Genomic DNA, 19,398 nt, shown 5'->3' with positions numbered 1-19,398 from the left:
ACATGGAGATTAAACAACATACTTTTAAAGAAGGACTGGGTCAAAGAAGAAATTAGAGGAGAGATCAAAAGATGCATAGAAACAAATGACAATGGAAATACATCCTACCAAAATTTTGGGGATGCAGTGAAAGCAGTTTTAAGAGGGAAATTTATCTCATTACAGGCCTATCTCAAGAAACAAGAAAACTCCCAAATAAATAACCGCATGTTACACCTTAAAGAAGTAGAAAAAGAAGAACAAGTAAAACCCAAGGTCAGCAGAAGAAAGGAAATAACAAAAATTAGAGCAGAACTAAATGAAATAGAGAACAAAAAGACAATAGAAAAAATTAATGTGATAGACAGCTGGTTCTTTGAAAAGATTAACAAAATTGACAAACCATTGGCTAGACTTAGTAAGATAAAAAGAGAGAAGACACTGATTAACAAAATCAGAAACGTAAAAGGGGAAGTTATCACGGACACCACGGAAATACAAAGGATCATCCAAGAATACTATGAAGAACTATATGCCACCAAATTCAACATCCTAGAAGAAATGGACAAGTTCTTAGAAACATATAGCCTTCCAAGGCTGAACCATGAAGAACTGGAAAATCTAAACAGACCGATCACCAGTAACGAAATTGAATCAGTCATCCAAAACCTTCCCAAAAGCAAAAGTCCGGGACCAGATGGCTTCACTAGTGAATTCTACCAAACCTTCAAAGAGGATCTAAAACCAATCCTGCACAAACTCTTCCAAAAAATTGAAGAAGAGACAGTACTCCCTAACTCATTTTATGAGGCCAACATTACCCTGATACCAAAACCTGGTAAGGACAGCACAGAAAAAGAAAACTGCAGACCAATATCTCTGATGAATACCAATGCAAAAATCCTAAATAAAATTCTAGCAAATCGAATACAACAATGCATTAAAAAGATTATTCATCACGACCAAGGGGGGTTCATCCCCGGGGCACAAGGATGGTTCAACATACGCAAATCCATCAATGTGATACATCACATAAACAAAATAAAGGACAAAAATCATATAATTATATCAATTGGTGCAGAAAAAGCATTTGACAAGATACAACATCCATTTATGATTAAAACACTTAATAAAATAGGTATAGAAGGAAAATACCTTAACATAATAAAGGCCATATATGACAAGCCCTCTGCTAATCTCATAATTAATGGAGAAAAACTGAAGCCCTTTGTTCTACGTTCAGGAACACAACAGGGATGTCCCCTATCACCTCTGCTTTTCAACATAGTGTTGGAAGTCCTTGCCAGAGAGATCAGGCAAGAGAAAGAAATAAAAGGCATCCAAATTGGGAATGAAGAAGTTAAATTATCACTCTTTGCAGATGACATGATGCTATATATAGAAAACCCTAAAGACTCCACCAAAAAGCTATTAGAAACAATCAACGAATACAGTAAAGTTGCTGGCTACAAAATCAACGCACAAAAGTCCATTGCCTTCCTATATACTAACAATGCAATCTCAGAAAAAGAAATACAGAAAACAATTCCTTTTGCAATTGTAACAAAAAGAATAAAATACCTAGGAATAAACTTAACCAAGGATGTGAAAGACCTATATGCTGAAAACTATAAGACATTTTTGAAAGAAATTGAAGAAGAGACAAAGAAATGGAGACATTCCGTGCTCATGGATTGGAAGAATCAACATAGTTAAAATGGCCATATTTCAGGTGAAATCTATGTAATTTTACTAACAATTGTCACCCCAATAAATTTAATAAAATAAAATTTAAAAAAATAATAAATAAATAAATAATAAAAAAAATAAAAATAAAATTAAATAAAAGAAAGAAAATGGCTATATTACCCAAAGCAATATACAGATTCAATGCAATCCCCATCAAAATCCCAATGGCATATTTTAAAGAAATAGAACAAAAAATCGTCAGATTTGTTTGGAACCACAAAAGATCCCGAATAGCCAAAGCAATCTTAAGAAAAAAGAACAATAATGGAGGTATCACACTTCCTGACTTTGGCTTGTACTACAGGGCTACAATAATCAAAGCAGCATGGTATTGGCAGAAAAACAGACACATAGACCAATGGAATAGAATTGAGAACCCAGAAATAAAACCACATAAATATGGACAGATAATTTTTGACAAAGAAGCTAAAAACATACAATGGAGCAAAGACAGCCTCTTCAATAAATGGTGCTGGGAGAATTGGATAGCCACGTGCAAAAGAATGAAACTGGACTGCTATTTGTCACCATGTATCAAAGTTAATTCAAAATGGATCAAAGACTTAAGCATAAGAGCTGACACAATAAACTGCATAGAAGAAAACATAGGTACTAAACTTATGGATCTTGGGTTCAAAGAGCATTTTATGAACTTGACTCCAAAGGCAATGGAAGTAAAAGCTAAAATAAACGAGTGGGACTATATGAAACTTAACAGCTTCTGCACAGCAAAAGAAACCATTGACAAAATAAAGAGGCCACCAACTGAATGGGAGAAGATTTTTGCAAACAGTGCCTCCGATAAGGGGCTAGTATCCAGAATATACAAGGAACTCATGCTACTCAACAACAAAAAAAGAAACAACCCAATTGAAAAATGGGTAGAGGACTTGAAGAGACCTTTCTCCAAACAGGACATACAAATGGCAAATAGACATATGAAAAAATGCTCAACATCACTAATCATCAGAGAAATGCAAATCAAAACCACAATGAGATATCACCTCACCCCAGTCAGAATGGCGATCATCAACAAGACAAATAGTAACAAATGTTGGAGAGGCTGTGGGAAAAAGGAACCCTCATACACTGTTGGTGGGAATGCAGACTGGTGAAGCCGTTATGGAAGGCAGTGTGGAGGTTCCTGAAAATATTTCGAATAGAATTGCCATATGACCCAGCAATCCCTCTCCTGGGTATATACCCAAAAAATCTGAAAACATTTAGAGATAAAGACACGTGTGCTCCAATGTTCATTGCAGCTTTGTTTACTGTGGCCAAAACATGCAAATAACCAAAATGTCCTTCGATAGATGAATGGATAAAGAAGTTGTGGTATATATACACAATGGAATACTATTCGGCGGTAAGAAAAGATGATATAGGAACATTTGTGACAACATGGATGGATCTTGAGAGAGTAATGCTGAGCGAAACAAGTCAGACAGAAAAAGCAGAGAACCATGTGATTTCACTGATATGTGGTATATAAACCAAAAACAACAAAAGAACAAGACAAACAAATGAGAAACAGAAACTCATAGACACAGACAATAGTTATTGGTTGCCAGAGGGTAAGGGGGGTGGGGGGTGGGGGGTGGGAGATGAGGGTAAGGGGGATCGAATATATGGTGATGGAAGGAGAACTGACGCTGGGTGATGAACACACAATGGGATTTATAGATGATGTAATAGAGAATTGTACACCTGAAATCTATGTAATGTTACTAACAATTATCACCCCAATAAATGTAATAAAATAAAATTAAAAAAAAAATTTGAAATTATGTGTCAGAGGAGTAAATAATTAAATTTGAATCAAAGACAGGTGTGACCTTTCATTCTCAGGACCTGTAAAATGCAGACGTTGGGCATGATGATCTCTAAGGGTACCTTTCAATTTTGATAGGTTTTTCAACTCTGTCAAGGTCGAATTGTGAACAACCTGTCTCCCCATGCTTGAGGATGGACTTCATCATTTTGCAATCACAACTCTTTCCCAAGGCAACAATTCCCTTCTTACCACTGTAATTATGTGACCCTTCTTGGAATGAGGCGTGTAGTCTAGCTTTTTCCCATTTTTTTTCCCTAGGTCATCTTGACTTGGACTTTCTTGATTCTGTCCATATGTAATTCAAGCACATTTTCTTATAGATAAGAAATATAGGTAAAACAGCAAGACACACTCCTCACTTCCCTCTGCTCTAGAGAAAGAGAAGGAGGAAAGGAGGGAGGGAGAGAGGGAAGAAGGGATGGAGATAGAGGGATGGAGAGAGACCTGATTTGCCTGCCAACTTTTTTTTTGCAGGCCCCTGGCCCACCTACCTCCACTTGATTTACACCAGCTTTTGATCTTCAAATGAACTACTACCTGTCTTCCTTGTGTATTCAACTGCTTGGCACTCATAGCCTGCAACTTTATCCTGCAATTCAAGATGAAAACTGGTCCCATGAGAAGGTTGAGGAGAGGTGCACAAGGAATCACTTCAGAACAGTTTTGAGGCGTGTATAGTAACAGTAACTGGAGTGCAGCCCGAGCTCTCAGTGCAGGTGTTGTATGCACAGAGAGATTATATACAGTGAACCTTTCCACATTAGTGCCTTGTGAAGGCATGGCCCATAGTGCAATGAAGAAGGCATCAGATTCAGAGTCAGGGAATATTGAATATTCCCATCTCAGCACCTTCATTTCTAGTTGTTTGACCTTGATCAAGTTATTCTCTGACCCTCACATGACTTACCTGTAAAATGAGAAGAATGATGCCGACCTCACAGACACAGTATAGCTTACTGGCTAATAACTTTGCGTTCTGGCATCCTACATCTCTGGATTTGAATTATTAGTTGTGTGAGTCGTCCTGAGCCTCAGTTTTCTCATCTACACAAAGCGTATAGACTTTTGTTCAAGATGAAATGAGATAATTCCTATAGAGTGCATGGTGCCTGGCTTAGAGTGAAGCACTCAGTAAATGTTAGCTATTAGTATGATTGCTGTTGTTTGTCATTTGGTATAATTTCCGATAATTGTAGAAAAGTCATTCTATGCACTCCTCCAGATGATTTGGCAAGCTTGCCTTGTATTTTGGCACCTGATTTTAGAACGTCAGGTAAGATGAGAACCTGAGAATCCTGAAAAAAAAAAAAGAAAACCTTTTTCCTTGTGAAAACAAAAGCTTTGCCCTAACAATGGTGCTCCATCTTCACATTGAGTGATGTCCAAAGCCCACAAAAATGTTGAACCGGTCATGAATTTTCAAAAAGCACATCCGTGAATAGCAGCAAGGTAAATCCAATTATGAATATTACATCTGCCAAACAAAAAGGACTCTGTGGCCAGGGCTCTTAAGCACAGCCCTGAACCTTTCGATTTCTCTCACTGACAGACTTGTAAGCCATATATGGGCAAGAACAGCAGTGGCTTAAAGTCTGCAACACAAATTTCTAACAATGAAGTCCATTATACAGATATTTCATTTACTTGACCTCAGATAATTAGATATTTGGGAACATCTGGACAATGAGGTGGGATTTTTCATTTTTTATCAAAATTGTAGATCACATCAAATTCAGCAGGTTTTATTGAGCACCTGGTTTGTGCCCTCTCTATTCAACATTATTAGAGATCACAGGGAGGTCACAGTTGTGTTGATAAAAATGAGACTGACAGGTTTGAAGTGACCAAAGAAAAGTGGAGGAACTGTAATTTGAACACAGTTCTGTCAACTCCAAAGCCTGTGCCCCTTCGCTCTGTCACATTATCTCTTCATAAACCTGCCAATTCACTCTTTGTTTGGGGCTGGCTTGAGGGCTCCTACCATACTTTGACTTCAGCAGAGATTGAAGCTTCTTGCCAAAAGCAAGTGACATAGTATGTCCAGAATGGACCGTTCCACATATCTTTACTGTCTAATCCTGTTAGTCACTTGGCTGAATATTTCCTGAGAATGATCTTGATCCTTATTTTAGCACTTGCCAAATCATTACTTATTAGAGACTTTTTCACGTTTTGTGTTTTAAACATGTTAAAATGTGAATGAAGCCATTATATCTCACACTGGCAGCCTCCATCCTTTGTGTCAGCATAAAATATTTGGGATTCATTAGAGCAGCAGTCACTTGAGAAGCTGAATGTAAAATTTACAGTGAAAATCTTCCCTGCTTATTTGAACCAGTGTTGAAATAGCATTCACTGTGGACCTTCCATACCCCAAAATCTTAAATACGGAAACAAAATGGTATAAAATAAAACACACAAACATGAGTGAAACCTTTTCAGGTCCTTCTTAACAGAAACCAAGCCTTGTTATACCAAGAAAATTTCAGGATTCTTAGTGATCTATTGTTCCTTCAAAGCAAAAGTATACATATGATCAAGTTGAGGAAACACATTGCTGAAATCTAACATACAAAAACAGATATTTGCATCTGGGGAGCTCTAAAACACATTAAAAATTACTGTCAACTTTCAATTGATGGAGTCAGCCTGCGTCCGTGCCCCTTATTTTATAAAGCAGCACCCCCACATCGTGAGTGGAAACAGTTCTCAGGAGGGAGGATAAGCCAGGTTTTCTTTTATGGACCTCCTTTTTTTGCTTTGGTTTTGCTTTGTTTGTTTAATGTCGAAACACTCCTTTCACTGCTTTCTGAAAATCTAAATTGTGAAGTAGGTGCTTTAGAGATGCTTTCAGGAAGAATATATCTTGACATAGCCAAGGACACATTATAGCTAAACCCATTTCCCATGAAAACAGGAATCCCTGTCTCCAGATTCTTAATTAGATCAGCACTAGAGGGCACTCTTATGATGCCAAATTTGGAAGAATTTTACCAAAAAAACTGGTGGGTAGGAGTGGTGGTGAGCTGATGGGCTGTTTCAATAATAAGTGCAGACAACAGTGTCACACGGGGTGTCATGCGGGGTCTCAGCTCCCGCTCCCCACACAAGAACACAGGATATGGTGAGGCCAAAAAGGAACACCCACGGAGCCATAGGTAGGGGAGTCATACCACCACAGTCTCACTGGGGGCTGGATTCACACGACGTGCGACCTGCTGTCCGCTTTTCTGCCAACTGACCGACTCCCACTCCCCAGCGCAGCCGCGGCAGTTATATCAGTGGCCAATTGGCTAACCGGCTCCAGCTGATGGCCAACTAGTCACAGCCGAGGGCCATCTACGACCCGAGCCAGCACCGTTCCATGTGAGGCTGAAAGCCTGGAAATTGCTCTTTGGGACTCTGTCCCCACAAACAGACAAACAGCTTAGAGAAGACATCTGCCACTGAGATTTGACTGATTCACCAATAGACAAGAAAACACTATTTTAAAGGGGCTGTTTAGCTATCTTACTCAGCAGATCCACTTTGTTTCTAGGACACAGTTGATATTTTGGCAATGCAAAGTCCAGGTATTAGTCATTATTTTTCAGAGTAAAAAGAATGTAACAATCATTGATTGTTACCACGTGATGTACTGAAAGTGCATTTAGGCAGAAAATAAAACAAGAGAGAAGTTTCAGAAAATGTGTTTACAATTTAACAGCTACGAGAAAGGAAGAATTTAAAATCCTTGGTGTCTTTTATGATTGTTTTCCCAGTCTTTTGCAGTCATTGCTCATTGAGTTGTTCTGAAGGGCTGTGTCTGGGAGCGTAGATGCCTGCCTGCCTGCTACCCCTCAGCAGGCTCTGGTGGACACGGGTTGGGTAGTGTGCTGTCTGGGCTCTGCCACTGATGGTGTTATGTGGTGTATCCCTGCCCCCACAGAGTATCAGGGTCAGGAAAGGATTGGAAAACACTAACGATATCTAAAAGATTGTCAGATGACATCTCCCAGCCACTCAGAGTTTGTGGTTGATGACTGTAGAAGGAATTTTCAATACCAGTTGTTACTCCAGTCTTGCATACTGGGCACTGGCCAGAACTACTCAGGCATGCCCAAGTGCAGTTCCCTGAGGAGCCAGTGGGAGGTCTAGAGATCTAATTGGAAGAGTGGGCACTGAAGACAAACTTGTTTACTCTGCCTTTGGCCTCAAAGTCTCTTAGAGCAATGCAAAAAGCATTTTTCTCTAGGCCTCGCTTTGTCAGAACGCAGGATATGTTCCTGACTTAGTCAAATTCTTATAAAGTCTTAGAATGTTATAATGAACCGGGACCTTTGGGAAAGCACCTAGTCCAATACCCTCGCTGTGTGGATAGGGAAACAGCACCATCTTCCCCATTTGAGAATGGGCGTGCCCAGGGTCACACAGCAGAGCTGGCAGGAGGACCTCAGTCTTTTGACTTCTAGTCCAGGCCTCTGTTACCTTGTATTGCATTTGTCTTTTGCCACCCACATTAACTCCAGGGAATAAGAAACCAGCAGCTGCTACTAACCAAAAGGTTCTGGCATAGCTAAAATACCTCTGTGTTATATATTGTCTATTGTATTTAGATGGTATAAATGGAGAGATTGGGGGAAAATCCCTATCAAAATGTCATAGGACTGGAGATTAAGCCATTAGAGGGTCATTCCTGTGCATCTTGACGATTCTGTGGTCTTAAAATGCTCTTGGCCAAAGACAGGATAAGATTAAAATCCTTGTCACCTGGCAGGGAAAGTAGGCCAGGAGGATGGATCTGGAAGCCAGGTTTAGTATCTTGGGGAAAGGGGGACACTGTGAAAGGAGCAGTCAAGACAAACTCAGGAGACCTCACAGTTGTGCCAAAGGCTGACCTCTAAGGGATTAAAACAAATAATCATAGAATAAAAGTTGGAAAATATGTTCTGGATTCCAGTATTCTCAGGCAAACTGTGAGAAGCTCTCTCAGAATCTGCACAATTTTTGACAGGCTTGACATAATACAAAGAAGAAAACAGAGCAGTCAAACAGTAGAACATAGATGTTGGGGAACATTCCTCCCACATATCAATAAATGTGGTTGCTTTCAACGTGGCCTTTTATATGTAGGTGTCTCTGAGTACTGGCTTTGAAAAACTGGTTCTGTTCCCAGGGTGGCAAGATGTCTCAGCAACAGGGCGCTGGGAGCCCTGACCCTGGCTTGCTATGGCACTATACTTCTGGACAATTCTCTTACTCGTCTTCTTCCCTAGATAAAAATAATCATGCATAAAAGTTATTGAGTCCTGACCCTGGATCTGGTAGTCTGCTACAGTGATTCCGTGCATAATCTCATCTAATTTTCACAACCATCTTGTGATACATTTGCATGTCTACACAGGTTGTCTATAATTGGTTTCTGTTGGGATTGGGCTGGCTTCTGTTCTCATTGGTTGGTACCCATGCCATATTGTTAAATATGTTGACTACTATACTTGTCCCCATTTTGTAGATGAGGAAATCAAGGTTGAGAGGTTAAGGAATGTTCGCAGGGTCGCAGTTCGTAAATGAAAGAACCTGGACTAGTGTGATCCCAGTGTGTGTGACTCCTGGGCTGGTTCCATGGCCCCACAGTACCTCTCAGGCTTTCATGTGAGCAAAAAGCTGAAGCCAAGCATTTTAACATTTTGCAAGTAAAGAAGCTTTTTTGCCTGGGGCCTTAAGAATCATCCAGACCTTTAGTCCGGCTTCTCTATTTCCCCCCACCAGTTCGAACAAGAGTCCTTTGCCTGGGATTTCATGGGCATGAAACCCCTTTCTATTTAGGGGACCAGATTTAACATTCAGAATGATAAGTTTTTTTCACTGGGATATCCTGTATTTGCTTTCAGAACCCAAATGATGTGGTCTGAGATATAGAAGGAGGTGGTGGGTAATTAATTAAGCAGCAGTATAGTAGGTCAGACCACAATGAGGATGGAAAAGCATCCTAAGTGGGGAGAAGGTAGGCAATCAAGGGTATGGCAACGGTGTGGGAGTTGGCGAGAGGGTGAGCAAACCAACCCAGTGTCAGAAATCAGAGAGAATGAATGGGTCATTTGCTTGGCAGCTCTGGAACAGTGGTAGGTAATTGGTTCCCACAGAGTATATTATTTTCTGCCACAGATTTGCAATCAGACCAAAACAGTGTTTGTGGGTTTGTTTTTTTAACCACCCTTTGCAAAATTTGAGCATCTTTGTAGTCTTTATCTGCGAGTGTGTATCTGTGGAAGTCTCTGCTGATTGACAGCAATCACCAACATCCCAGGCTCCTGGAATATGAAGAAGCTTCAAGAGCAGAGAGAGAAATGCATGGGGGTCAATTATTCATCAGTTAGATTTCCTTTGTTATAGTATTCTCAATTAAATTTCCTTGTGTAACTTTTCCATCATCCTAAAGAACCAGCCACTTTATAATTCAAATAAACAAAGCTATTGCCCTGGACAGAAGAATGATCGGCTGCATTTCAACTTGGTTATTGTTGTTTTGGCCGTGTTCTCATTTACTCATAAGCTCAGAATGTTGGGCTCTGGGCTCTCTGAACTTCTGATGGCATGTTGAACTGTGAACATGACTAGAGATGGCTGTACTTTTAACTAACTTGGCACCAAAATGAAAGACAAAGCTATTAGAGAATTACAGACTATTGGAACTGGAGGGTTTTTAGAAATCTCTCCTTTCATATAGCTCCCTGAGAAAACGGAGAAAAGAATGTGTCGAAGATCAAATGAGTCATTGGTGAAACCAGGTTTAGACACCATGGATCCTGACTTTTAGGCAAAGGCTCTCTGATTTTTACATCATCCTGTTTTTCCTAGGTCTTCATTTGGATCCTTAATATAGAAGTGAATAGATAGTTTCACTTTTACGTCTGAAGCCCTAAGCATCTGCACTGAGAACATAAATGTCAGGGGGTAGATTTTATCGTTTGAGGTTTCTGGTTAGCATGAATCTCCATCTGGATTTTTGGGGCTCCCAAGTCTCCCCAACTCCCACTTTTCAATGATATATTCATATATGCGTTCCTTTCTTTTTCACCTTCACCTTTCAATGGTAATTCGACATTTATGTAGTAGCTGTTACTTGAGGAATATTTAACATGTTCTCGAACCTGGGCTGGGGAAGGTTACCCTTATTATTTCTTCTCCAGCCAGTGTCTGTGTCATGGGCGTGAGAACCACAGATTCTTTAGTCTACCAACTGCTGTTGCTTTCCCAGGCTGTGACTTGCTGAGGGGTGATGAATCCAATCTTAGAGTGTCACCCAGGCTAGCAGTTACTGAGCACTATAGCATCCAGTGAGAAATATTCTGCCGGAAGGTGGGATTGCAATGTTACAAAGCTGCCGTTTAGAGACTTCTTGTTTTTACAGCATTTCAAAGTGCATACACGTGGAGTTCTATGGACAACAAATGACCCAGATAAAAAGAAATCTGACTTGCAGCCTTTGGGGAACTTTCCACAAGGAGAAATCATGAATAGACATAATGTCCCTTCCAATCAGAAAAAGAATTATTTGTAATACAAATGCTGAACCTGATGCCATTGGATATGTTCTAACATACAGTATTTTTCTGTGGAATTCTTTTCCAAGCAGATGGCCTGAAAAAAAAAATCTTCCACAAGATTGTAAACTCCATGAAGGCAGGGGTTTGTGTCTGTTTTATTCACTGCTATACCCTCAGAACCTATAATAATGCCTGCCGCATAATAAGTAATATTTTGTGGGATGATTTTTACTGAATATATTTTACATATAACATTGTATATATTTAAGGTGTACAATGTATTAATTTGATACTTATATATTGTAATATGATTGTCATTGTAGTGATATTTAGCACCTCTATCACATTACATAATTATCATTTCTTTTTGTTAAACGGTCTTTTTAAAAGATTCCGTTTATGAACCTTCCTAAAATATGTGTGTGTGTACCAAATGGGTTCATAAAGTTAATTCATTTTTTTCCTAATCATTATGCCTCTCGTTTCTCCCCCTCCCTTCCCCCCTCCCCCCATTTTCCCCCATGGCCTTTGATTCACTTCTGATGACTGCCCTCCCTTTTGGCTGATGACCATGTAACATCTTCCTGGATCACCACTGAATACTCCACCTGGACTCCCAGGTAAGGCAATGCACTTCCAAAAGTCTCTTCAGTGCAGTCACTCACTGGGCAAATTTTAATAGATAGTTGAAAAGTTTAGATAGAAATGAAAAATGAATAATACTGTCGAGGCAATAGTTCCTCTTAATTAAAGTTAAATTTGGTCTGGTCCCCATATAAATCAATTATGGACGTACTTGTGTTGTTTGTGGATTTCTATTAGTGCAGCAAACTTAAAATTATGATTTTGGAAAGTGCTACATATTTGACTTTGGAATTTTCTAGTACTAAGAATCAACATAAAGCTTCATGTTTTCTTACTATTTTCAGTTTGTTTTTTTGTTTTTGTTTTGTTTTGTATTTTTCACCCAACATTTTGTTCTTTATTGTTCATGAGGCCAAGTGCAGTGCAAGGGGTACTTGGAAAACTAAGTCATACCATAGGTCAGAAAACTTTAGCTTACTTCTTTCTTGCGACTGGAATAGAAGAGGAGGAGCACATAAGGCCCTGGATGGTAAGTCAGCTGATAGGGGTGTCTTGTCTAACCGATCTGGCATCAGGGCTCACCAAATACATCACTTTAGTTTCTCATAACACTTGCTTCTCCAGCAGTTCACAGAACCAGGGAAGGAAGGCTTAGCCACACTGGGAACTGATGATAAGGCGTCTTACATTGCTTCTCAAATTATGATGGAAGGAGAACTGACTCTGGGTGATGAACACACAATGGGATTTATAGATGATGTAATACAGAATTGTACACCTGAAATCTATGTAATTTTACTAACAATTGTCACCCCAATAAATTAAGTAAAATAAAATTAAAAAAAAAAATTATGATGCAAGGCTCTGCTGCTAGTAATGCTATTAAAAGTCTCTCTTAGCTCACTTCTAAAGCCTCCGGACATATTTAATGTAAAGAAACACTTCGCTCAAGGAAATGTACAGGCCATATAACATGCTTTGAGCACAAAAGTGTCATCACACTAATATCCCTTGCTTAATATAAAACAAAAGCTTCTATATCGTGGCTATTGTAGATAGCACTGCAGTGAACATACAGATGCATATATCTTTTTGAGTTAGTCTTCTGGATTTCTTTGGATAAATACCCAGAAGTGGAATTGCTGGGTCATATGGTAGTTGTATTTTTAAATTTTTGAGGTACCTCTATGCAGTTTTCCACAGTGGCAATCCCACTAACATTGCATGAGAGTTCCATTTCTCTACACCCTCGCCAACACTTGTTGATTTACTGATGATAGCTATTCTGACAGGTGAGGTGATATCTCATTGTGGTTTTTAATTTGCATTTCTCTGATGATTAGTGATGTTGAGCATCTTTTCATATGTCTGTTGGCTATCTGTATATCCTCTTTGGAGAAATATCTATTTAGGCCCTCAGCTCATTTTTAATTGTTTATTTTTTTTTTTTTTTTGGTATTGAGTTGTATGAGTTCTTTATAAATCAACCTAAGTGCACATCAATGGTCAATTGGATAAAGAAGATGTGGTACAGATATACAATGGAATATTACTTGGCCATAAAAAATAATGAAATCTTAACATTTGCGACAACTTGAGTGGATCTAGAGGGTATTAATGCTGAGTGAAATATATCAGACAGAAAAACAAATATCATATTATTTCACTTATATGTGAAATCCAAAGAACAAAATAAATGAAGGAACAAAACAGAAACACTCATAGATACAGAAAACAAACTGATGGTTGCCAGATGGAAGGGGCATTGGGGCCTGGGTGAAAAAGGTGAAGGATTAAGAAGTACAAATTGGTAGTTACAAAATAGCCATGGGGATATAAAGTAAAGCATAGGCAATATAGTTAATAATATTGTAATAACTAAGTACAGTGCCCAGTGGGTACTAGACTAATCGGGGGGATCACTTTGTAAATGATGAAAATGTCTAACCACTATGCTGTGCACTTGAGACTAATATAAAACAATATTGAATGTCAACTGTAATTTAAAAATAAAAATTAAAAAAACTTTTCATCCAAAAAAATAAATAAATAAAACAAAAGCTAAGTGAGCCCATTTGAACTCTTAAATTAGTAATTGACCCATGCACAGCTTCACAATTCCTGTAACATCAGAAATTCACATAGTAGAATTAGCGTTCTATGATTCTTAAGACATATATTGTAAAAACAGCTGAGCGTTATTTTGATTGGAGAGACACATTGCTTAATTTGATGCATATCTTGTATTTGGGTAGAAGGAACTAGAGTAATGACATATCACTTTCTGTGTGCTTTGAATTTTCATCTTTTTGAAGAGCATCAACAAATTCTAATCATTCTCTTTTTCCTTTTCCTTTTATTATTTGTGTTTGATATATTCCTGATAATATGAAGAAATCTCTATAAATTCCTCCTAGGTCCGTTCAATCAGACATTTTCATTTTAGTGATGTTATAGCATTTGTTTTGTTTGTTTTTTTGTTTTTTGACTTGTTTTTTTTGCTTAGATGGCCATCCCTTTTGTGACAGGGAATGGAGTTAACATGATCCTAAGTGGTAGGATATTATCATTTTCAGCCCGCAGGGGCTCCAAAGGTCTGGCTCTTAGTGTTGCTCTGCCCCCTTCAGCACTCTGATTCCTAATCTCCCCCGCTACTTGAGAGAGCTAAGTGGGAAGCAAGGTGGAGAAGCCATCCATGAGCTATTTCATTGTGGTTTAGGAAGCTGAAAAAATATGCTATCAAAGCAAACTGTAAAACTCTTATTATTTTAACTTATCTCTTACCAAGCTCTTGCTAGCGCCTGGTTTTACTGTTCCTTCAACAGGTGGAGGATTTTTCAGAGTTTAGATGCGGCAAGGTAAGTGACAATACATTTTTAGTTTAAGTGCACCCAAGTAAGCTAGAATAAATGGACTCTTGGTTGCCTATCAGTTTAATTTGAATACAATAGTTAGGTTTTGGGCTTGGATAAATTCTTTCGAGGAATCTATTTTTTTTTAGCTTAAAACAGCTGAAACTACTCAGGCATGTAGTCTCAGGTCTGAAAGCTGACCTAGTTCAGAAATGGGATGAATGAATGTTCAAGGCCAGCACCACAGATGGTTGGGCAATAGGTCATTAGCTCCTTTTACTTTTTGCTAGAATAGGATGACACAGTGGAGTGTTTTGTGATGAAGGCCTCACCATTGACGTATTCCTCACATTGCTTCAGGCATGCCTGACTGTTTGCTAGGCTGGATGGTGGTTTAGGGGCCATCTAGGTCAGCATTTCATCGAAGGGAAATAAATTATTTGAAAATATTAGGGCTTTTAAAGTATGTAAATATGTAGACTTGCAAGGTGGAGTAATCCCATAAGCCAAGGGCTTTTATGACATGAATTCTGTCAGTGGAGCAAATCCCATTAAACCCAGGAAAGTTCCTAACTGTGGGGGTGGGGGTATTGAGAATGTTCCAGTTTAGTGCCTTTGCAAGCAACAACTGCATATTATGAGCTGTACCATCATATAGTCAGCAGTGCTGAAGAGGCTGTGAGAATCATAAGCCATTTTATAAATGTGTGCTGTAGTTGTCTGGCACATTGTTTTCTAAGATCATGATGCTCACCAGTACAGTATTGAGCCTATTGCAGGCTTACTGGCTCCAGAAATATTTACCAGTGTCTTCACTTTCTCTTCCTACCCACCTACATCCCATTTTATGCTCTCTGGCCAAATAGGTTAGCAAGAGCAAAGGCTGGAGCCTTGGGATTCCTCTGCTAGGGCAGACTCTCATACAAACAGAAGAGATGGGCCATTTCTTACATGTGCAGTTTAGCTTTCAGTAGTGTGGCTTCCATATTCCCATTAGGACCTCAGTGGGTTTATTTGACAGTTGAGAAGTGAAGTTCAGTGTTTAATTCCATAGTCAGATTATAATTCATTGAGATAAATGGTATAAACACACATAGACATCTAGTCACACAATATTAGTATGAGAGTGTGTTTAAAGATCATAGATAGGATATATCATGGTGGCAAGAATTCTTGGTTCTCCTACTAACTAGTGGGGTGATTTTGCCCCATCTCTGCTGTGATCCTTGATTTCTTCATCTGTAAAATAAAACACAGTGGATGACCATTGAGATAATAGTCAATAGAATAGGGACTATTATCCCAATAATAGCTTTCATTGGGGGACATATTAAGAGACTCTTTCTTTCTTTCTTTCTTTCTTTCTTTCTTTCTTTCTTTCTTTCTTTCTTTCTTTCTTTCTCTCTTTCTCTCTTTCTCTCTCTCTCTCCCTCCCTCCCTCCCTCCCTCCCTCCCTCCCTCCCTCCCTCCCTCCCTCTTTCTTTCTTTCTTTCTTTCTTTCTTTCTTTCTTTCTTTCTTTCTTTCTTTCTTTCTTTCTTTCTTTCTTTCTTTCTTTCTCTGTTTTGCTTTAAAGTTTGCTATATGATAGAGCCGTCTCTCTATAACAGCTCAGCTATGTAACAGAGCAAATCTTGACATATTTTATTTTTATAGTGATGCTGATTACTTTGACAAGAAGTTATTATCAGAGCAGTTTATACCTGGTTTTAGTCTGTGAGAAAGGAAAACAGGAGTACTGATGGTGAGATGGAAAATAGATGACTTTGGTAAATGTTGGTGGGGCCATTTTTAATTCTGGTGGACTGAATGATATATGAAAACTATTTGCAAGACTAGTTCATTTTTCAAACACTAGTAAAATAATAAAGCAACAATTCATTTGGTAATCCCCATTGTACATGAGGTTGTATAAATATACAGAATTATGATTATCTCTTCCTCATAATTTAAAACTTGCATAAATGCTTGCTATTATTTAATTGTCTGATTCGATTTTGTAATCCAGAGAAAGAAGGAAACAATCAGTGGAAGCCATCCCAAATGCCTTGTATTATTGCTATATACATGCATAATTAACAGCAATACTAATTGTTTGAGACCAGAACCTCATGTGTTTTTCTATAGACAACAAAAATATTAATTGCCAGAGTGTTTCTCTCTCTCTCTCTCTCTCTCTCTCTCTCTCTCTCTCTCTCTCTCTCTCTCTCTCTCTCTCCCCCTCCCTCCCTCCCTCCCTCCCTCTCTCCCTCCCACAGCCAGCTGTATCATAAGGTCTGCAGTTAGTTGTAAGCAAATTATTTGCTTGGATTTTCAGTGTGAAAATTTTGTGATGTAGTTTCCAAGTTTCTGTTTAAGTTAGCAATCAGTACCTTGAACAAACAAACTATTTTTATAATATTTTAACAGTAGTCTTCTATAACTTTAAAGAATAAAAAGATGCTGACATAACCACCAGTTTTGCTGCTGCATTTATATTCTACTTCATATGCCATATCTTTAAAATTATTGGCATTAGACATTCATATGAAAATCATGGGAAGTCAAGGCTAGAGGAGGCCTTTAAGATCATCCTGTCAAATTCCCTCACTTTTCAGATGAGTTTGATTGTCAGTAATGTGAATATCAGTAACATCCACCAAATCAATGACGCCACACTTGTTTTTCACCTTTCAAACCATTGGGAGCTATTGTAGTAAATACATTTGAATTAATAACGTTTTTTTTTAATCATACAGCTTCAACTTATTTTCCAAAAACCTGAATCAGATTTCTTTTAGGCATTTAACTATGCCTTCATAAAGTTTACCTAAACATAATGTTGATGGTATATATGTGATAGAATATATCCTATGTAAAGCACTTGACAATAGGAGACACTCAACCAATATCAGCTCTCTCCCCTTCATGCATAGATTACCTAGCTAAAATCAGCATAGTGGAAGTGTTGCTTCAGTGACTGAGAGCATGAGCTTTTAGAGTTAAACTGTTCTTGGGTCCAATACTGGTGTTGCCATTTTAGCAGTGTGACTTTGAGTAATTTATTTAATTTCTGCGGGCTTTCAGTTTCTTCACATGTAAAATGTAGCCACCTTACAGAGTTGTTGCAAGGATTAAACTGAGATCAGGCATATCAATTATTTAGCACTGTTCCTGGCACATAGTAAACAGTCAATAAATAGTAGTGGTTATTATCACCATTATCTGACATACCCAGTCTCATTCAGTACTAATATTTAGTCTTATAGTGGTTTGGACTACATGCCTATGCATCTGTACACATCTGCATACGGGCACTCAGAGTCCATAACAATGGCGTTAAGAAGACTGCTTTCCTAAAGGTTTTCTGTGACCACCAGGTTTCAGAATCCAATGGCTTCTTCTCTGGCCTCATTCTTTTTGAACTCTTTGGAAGTTCTGGCACTTTTGCACATCTTCTCTTGCTTGAAAGCATTCATAATGTATCTTGGTTCACCTCCTGTCTTCTCAACACTTAAGTTTCCTTTGTTGGAATATCTTTTACACACACACACACACACACACACACACACACACACACACGCATGAACACATACATCCTCTCTGTCCCTCTTGCCCCTTTAAAATGAAGCAATTCCCAAGGTCCTGTCGTTGATCTGCTTCTCTTCTCTTGCTATGTTCTCATTCAGGGTAATTTCATCTCCGCATATAGCTTCACCTTTCACCTCTACACTAGTAATTCCCAAATTGACCTCTCCAATCCTTAACTCATTCCGGACCTCCAGGCTAACTCCAATTTCCAATTGTCTGCTGAACATCTCCAGGGCAGGATGTGCGAGGAGGCTGAAGTGTAGTCTGGCTTTTGTCATCCTGCATCAGGAATGCAGATGGGGGAAATCTAGCTTCAAGAAGTACTAAGAGTTGAAAACAAGGAAGAAGTGCTGGGCATTAGTCTGAGCAGAAGTAAAAGTAGTATAAGTTAGGAAAGTGGTTCAAAATGAGCTTTCCAGGGAAAGCTTGACAAGTAAACTGAATTTCTGTAAATATGAACTGGAGATATAAAAGGTGTATGTTTTCTAGGGAGGAAGGAACAGTTTTCCTAATGGAAATTCAGTTCAGTTTTTAGGTGCTGGAAGCTTCACGTGTTTCAGGGAAATGTTAATTAAAATTAATTTTCTTGGAAGAGTTTGTACGGTTAATCTTGTTTTAGTGTTTTGTTATATAAACACACATGCCAAGAAGAAGGATAATGTATTCAACCGGAAGGATGAGTATGTGGGAATTTTGAGAGCATGTGAATGCATACACACATACACACATGCTGGGTCAGCTATGCCTGAGATTTTGAATATATGAAAATAATTCTATCAGGGGACATAGATGTTTTTCTTTCAATAATTCTGCAAATCTTAATAACTACTAGATGCCATGCTCTTTGGAGCAATGGACTATGAATATAGGACATATAGAGTCTTTGTCCTTAAGTGTTTAATATATTTTTCTTTAGTTATATACAAGTACATTGAGAATTTAATTTGGTCTAGAAATATTTGCAGCATGTGACAAATTATTGAATGACTATAACCATGCTCACAATATTAATGACCAAAGAGGAACTTAAGGGAAATAAGATAGTGCTAAAGTGGGAAAAGAATGTGCATGAATTCAAATTAGAAATTGATTACTTCCTTTAAATTTAGTAAATATTGAATTACTTTGGGATTTTACATTCCTACTTGGCTTTTAGTCTTTCAGTCCAGAGTAATTATGATTATGTCTAACCTTAAAACTTAATTAGAGTAAATGGATAAACACATCTTGGTGAATGTATGTAGTATTGCTAGGAGAATTCTTTGTAAACAAGCTATTATTACAGAAACTTCAGGCCTAACT

General features: G+C 38.4%; 1 protein-coding gene across 3 annotated transcripts in view; it reads left to right on the top strand.

Annotated features, from left to right (window-relative positions):
* HS6ST2 (heparan sulfate 6-O-sulfotransferase 2) overlaps positions 1-19,398 on the top strand; it is a 385,504-nt gene that overhangs the window by 251,484 nt on the left and 114,622 nt on the right. Inside the window, exon 3 of one of the 3 annotated variants that reach the window (XM_074324367.2) lies at positions 14,502-14,534. The exons of the other annotated variants lie outside the window; for them this stretch is intronic. Coding sequence (XP_074180468.1) covers positions 14,502-14,534 — 33 coding nt within the window. The remainder of the gene's footprint in view (positions 1-14,501; positions 14,535-19,398) is intronic. 3 annotated transcript variants of the gene reach the window in all.

This window comes from Rhinolophus sinicus, chromosome 18, assembly GCF_057876585.1.
Source record: "Rhinolophus sinicus isolate RSI-liver-muscle chromosome 18, RSI-T2T, whole genome shotgun sequence".
NCBI lineage: Eukaryota > Metazoa > Chordata > Mammalia > Chiroptera > Rhinolophidae > Rhinolophus > Rhinolophus sinicus.
This window is presented reverse-complemented; position numbering and strand designations above follow the sequence as displayed.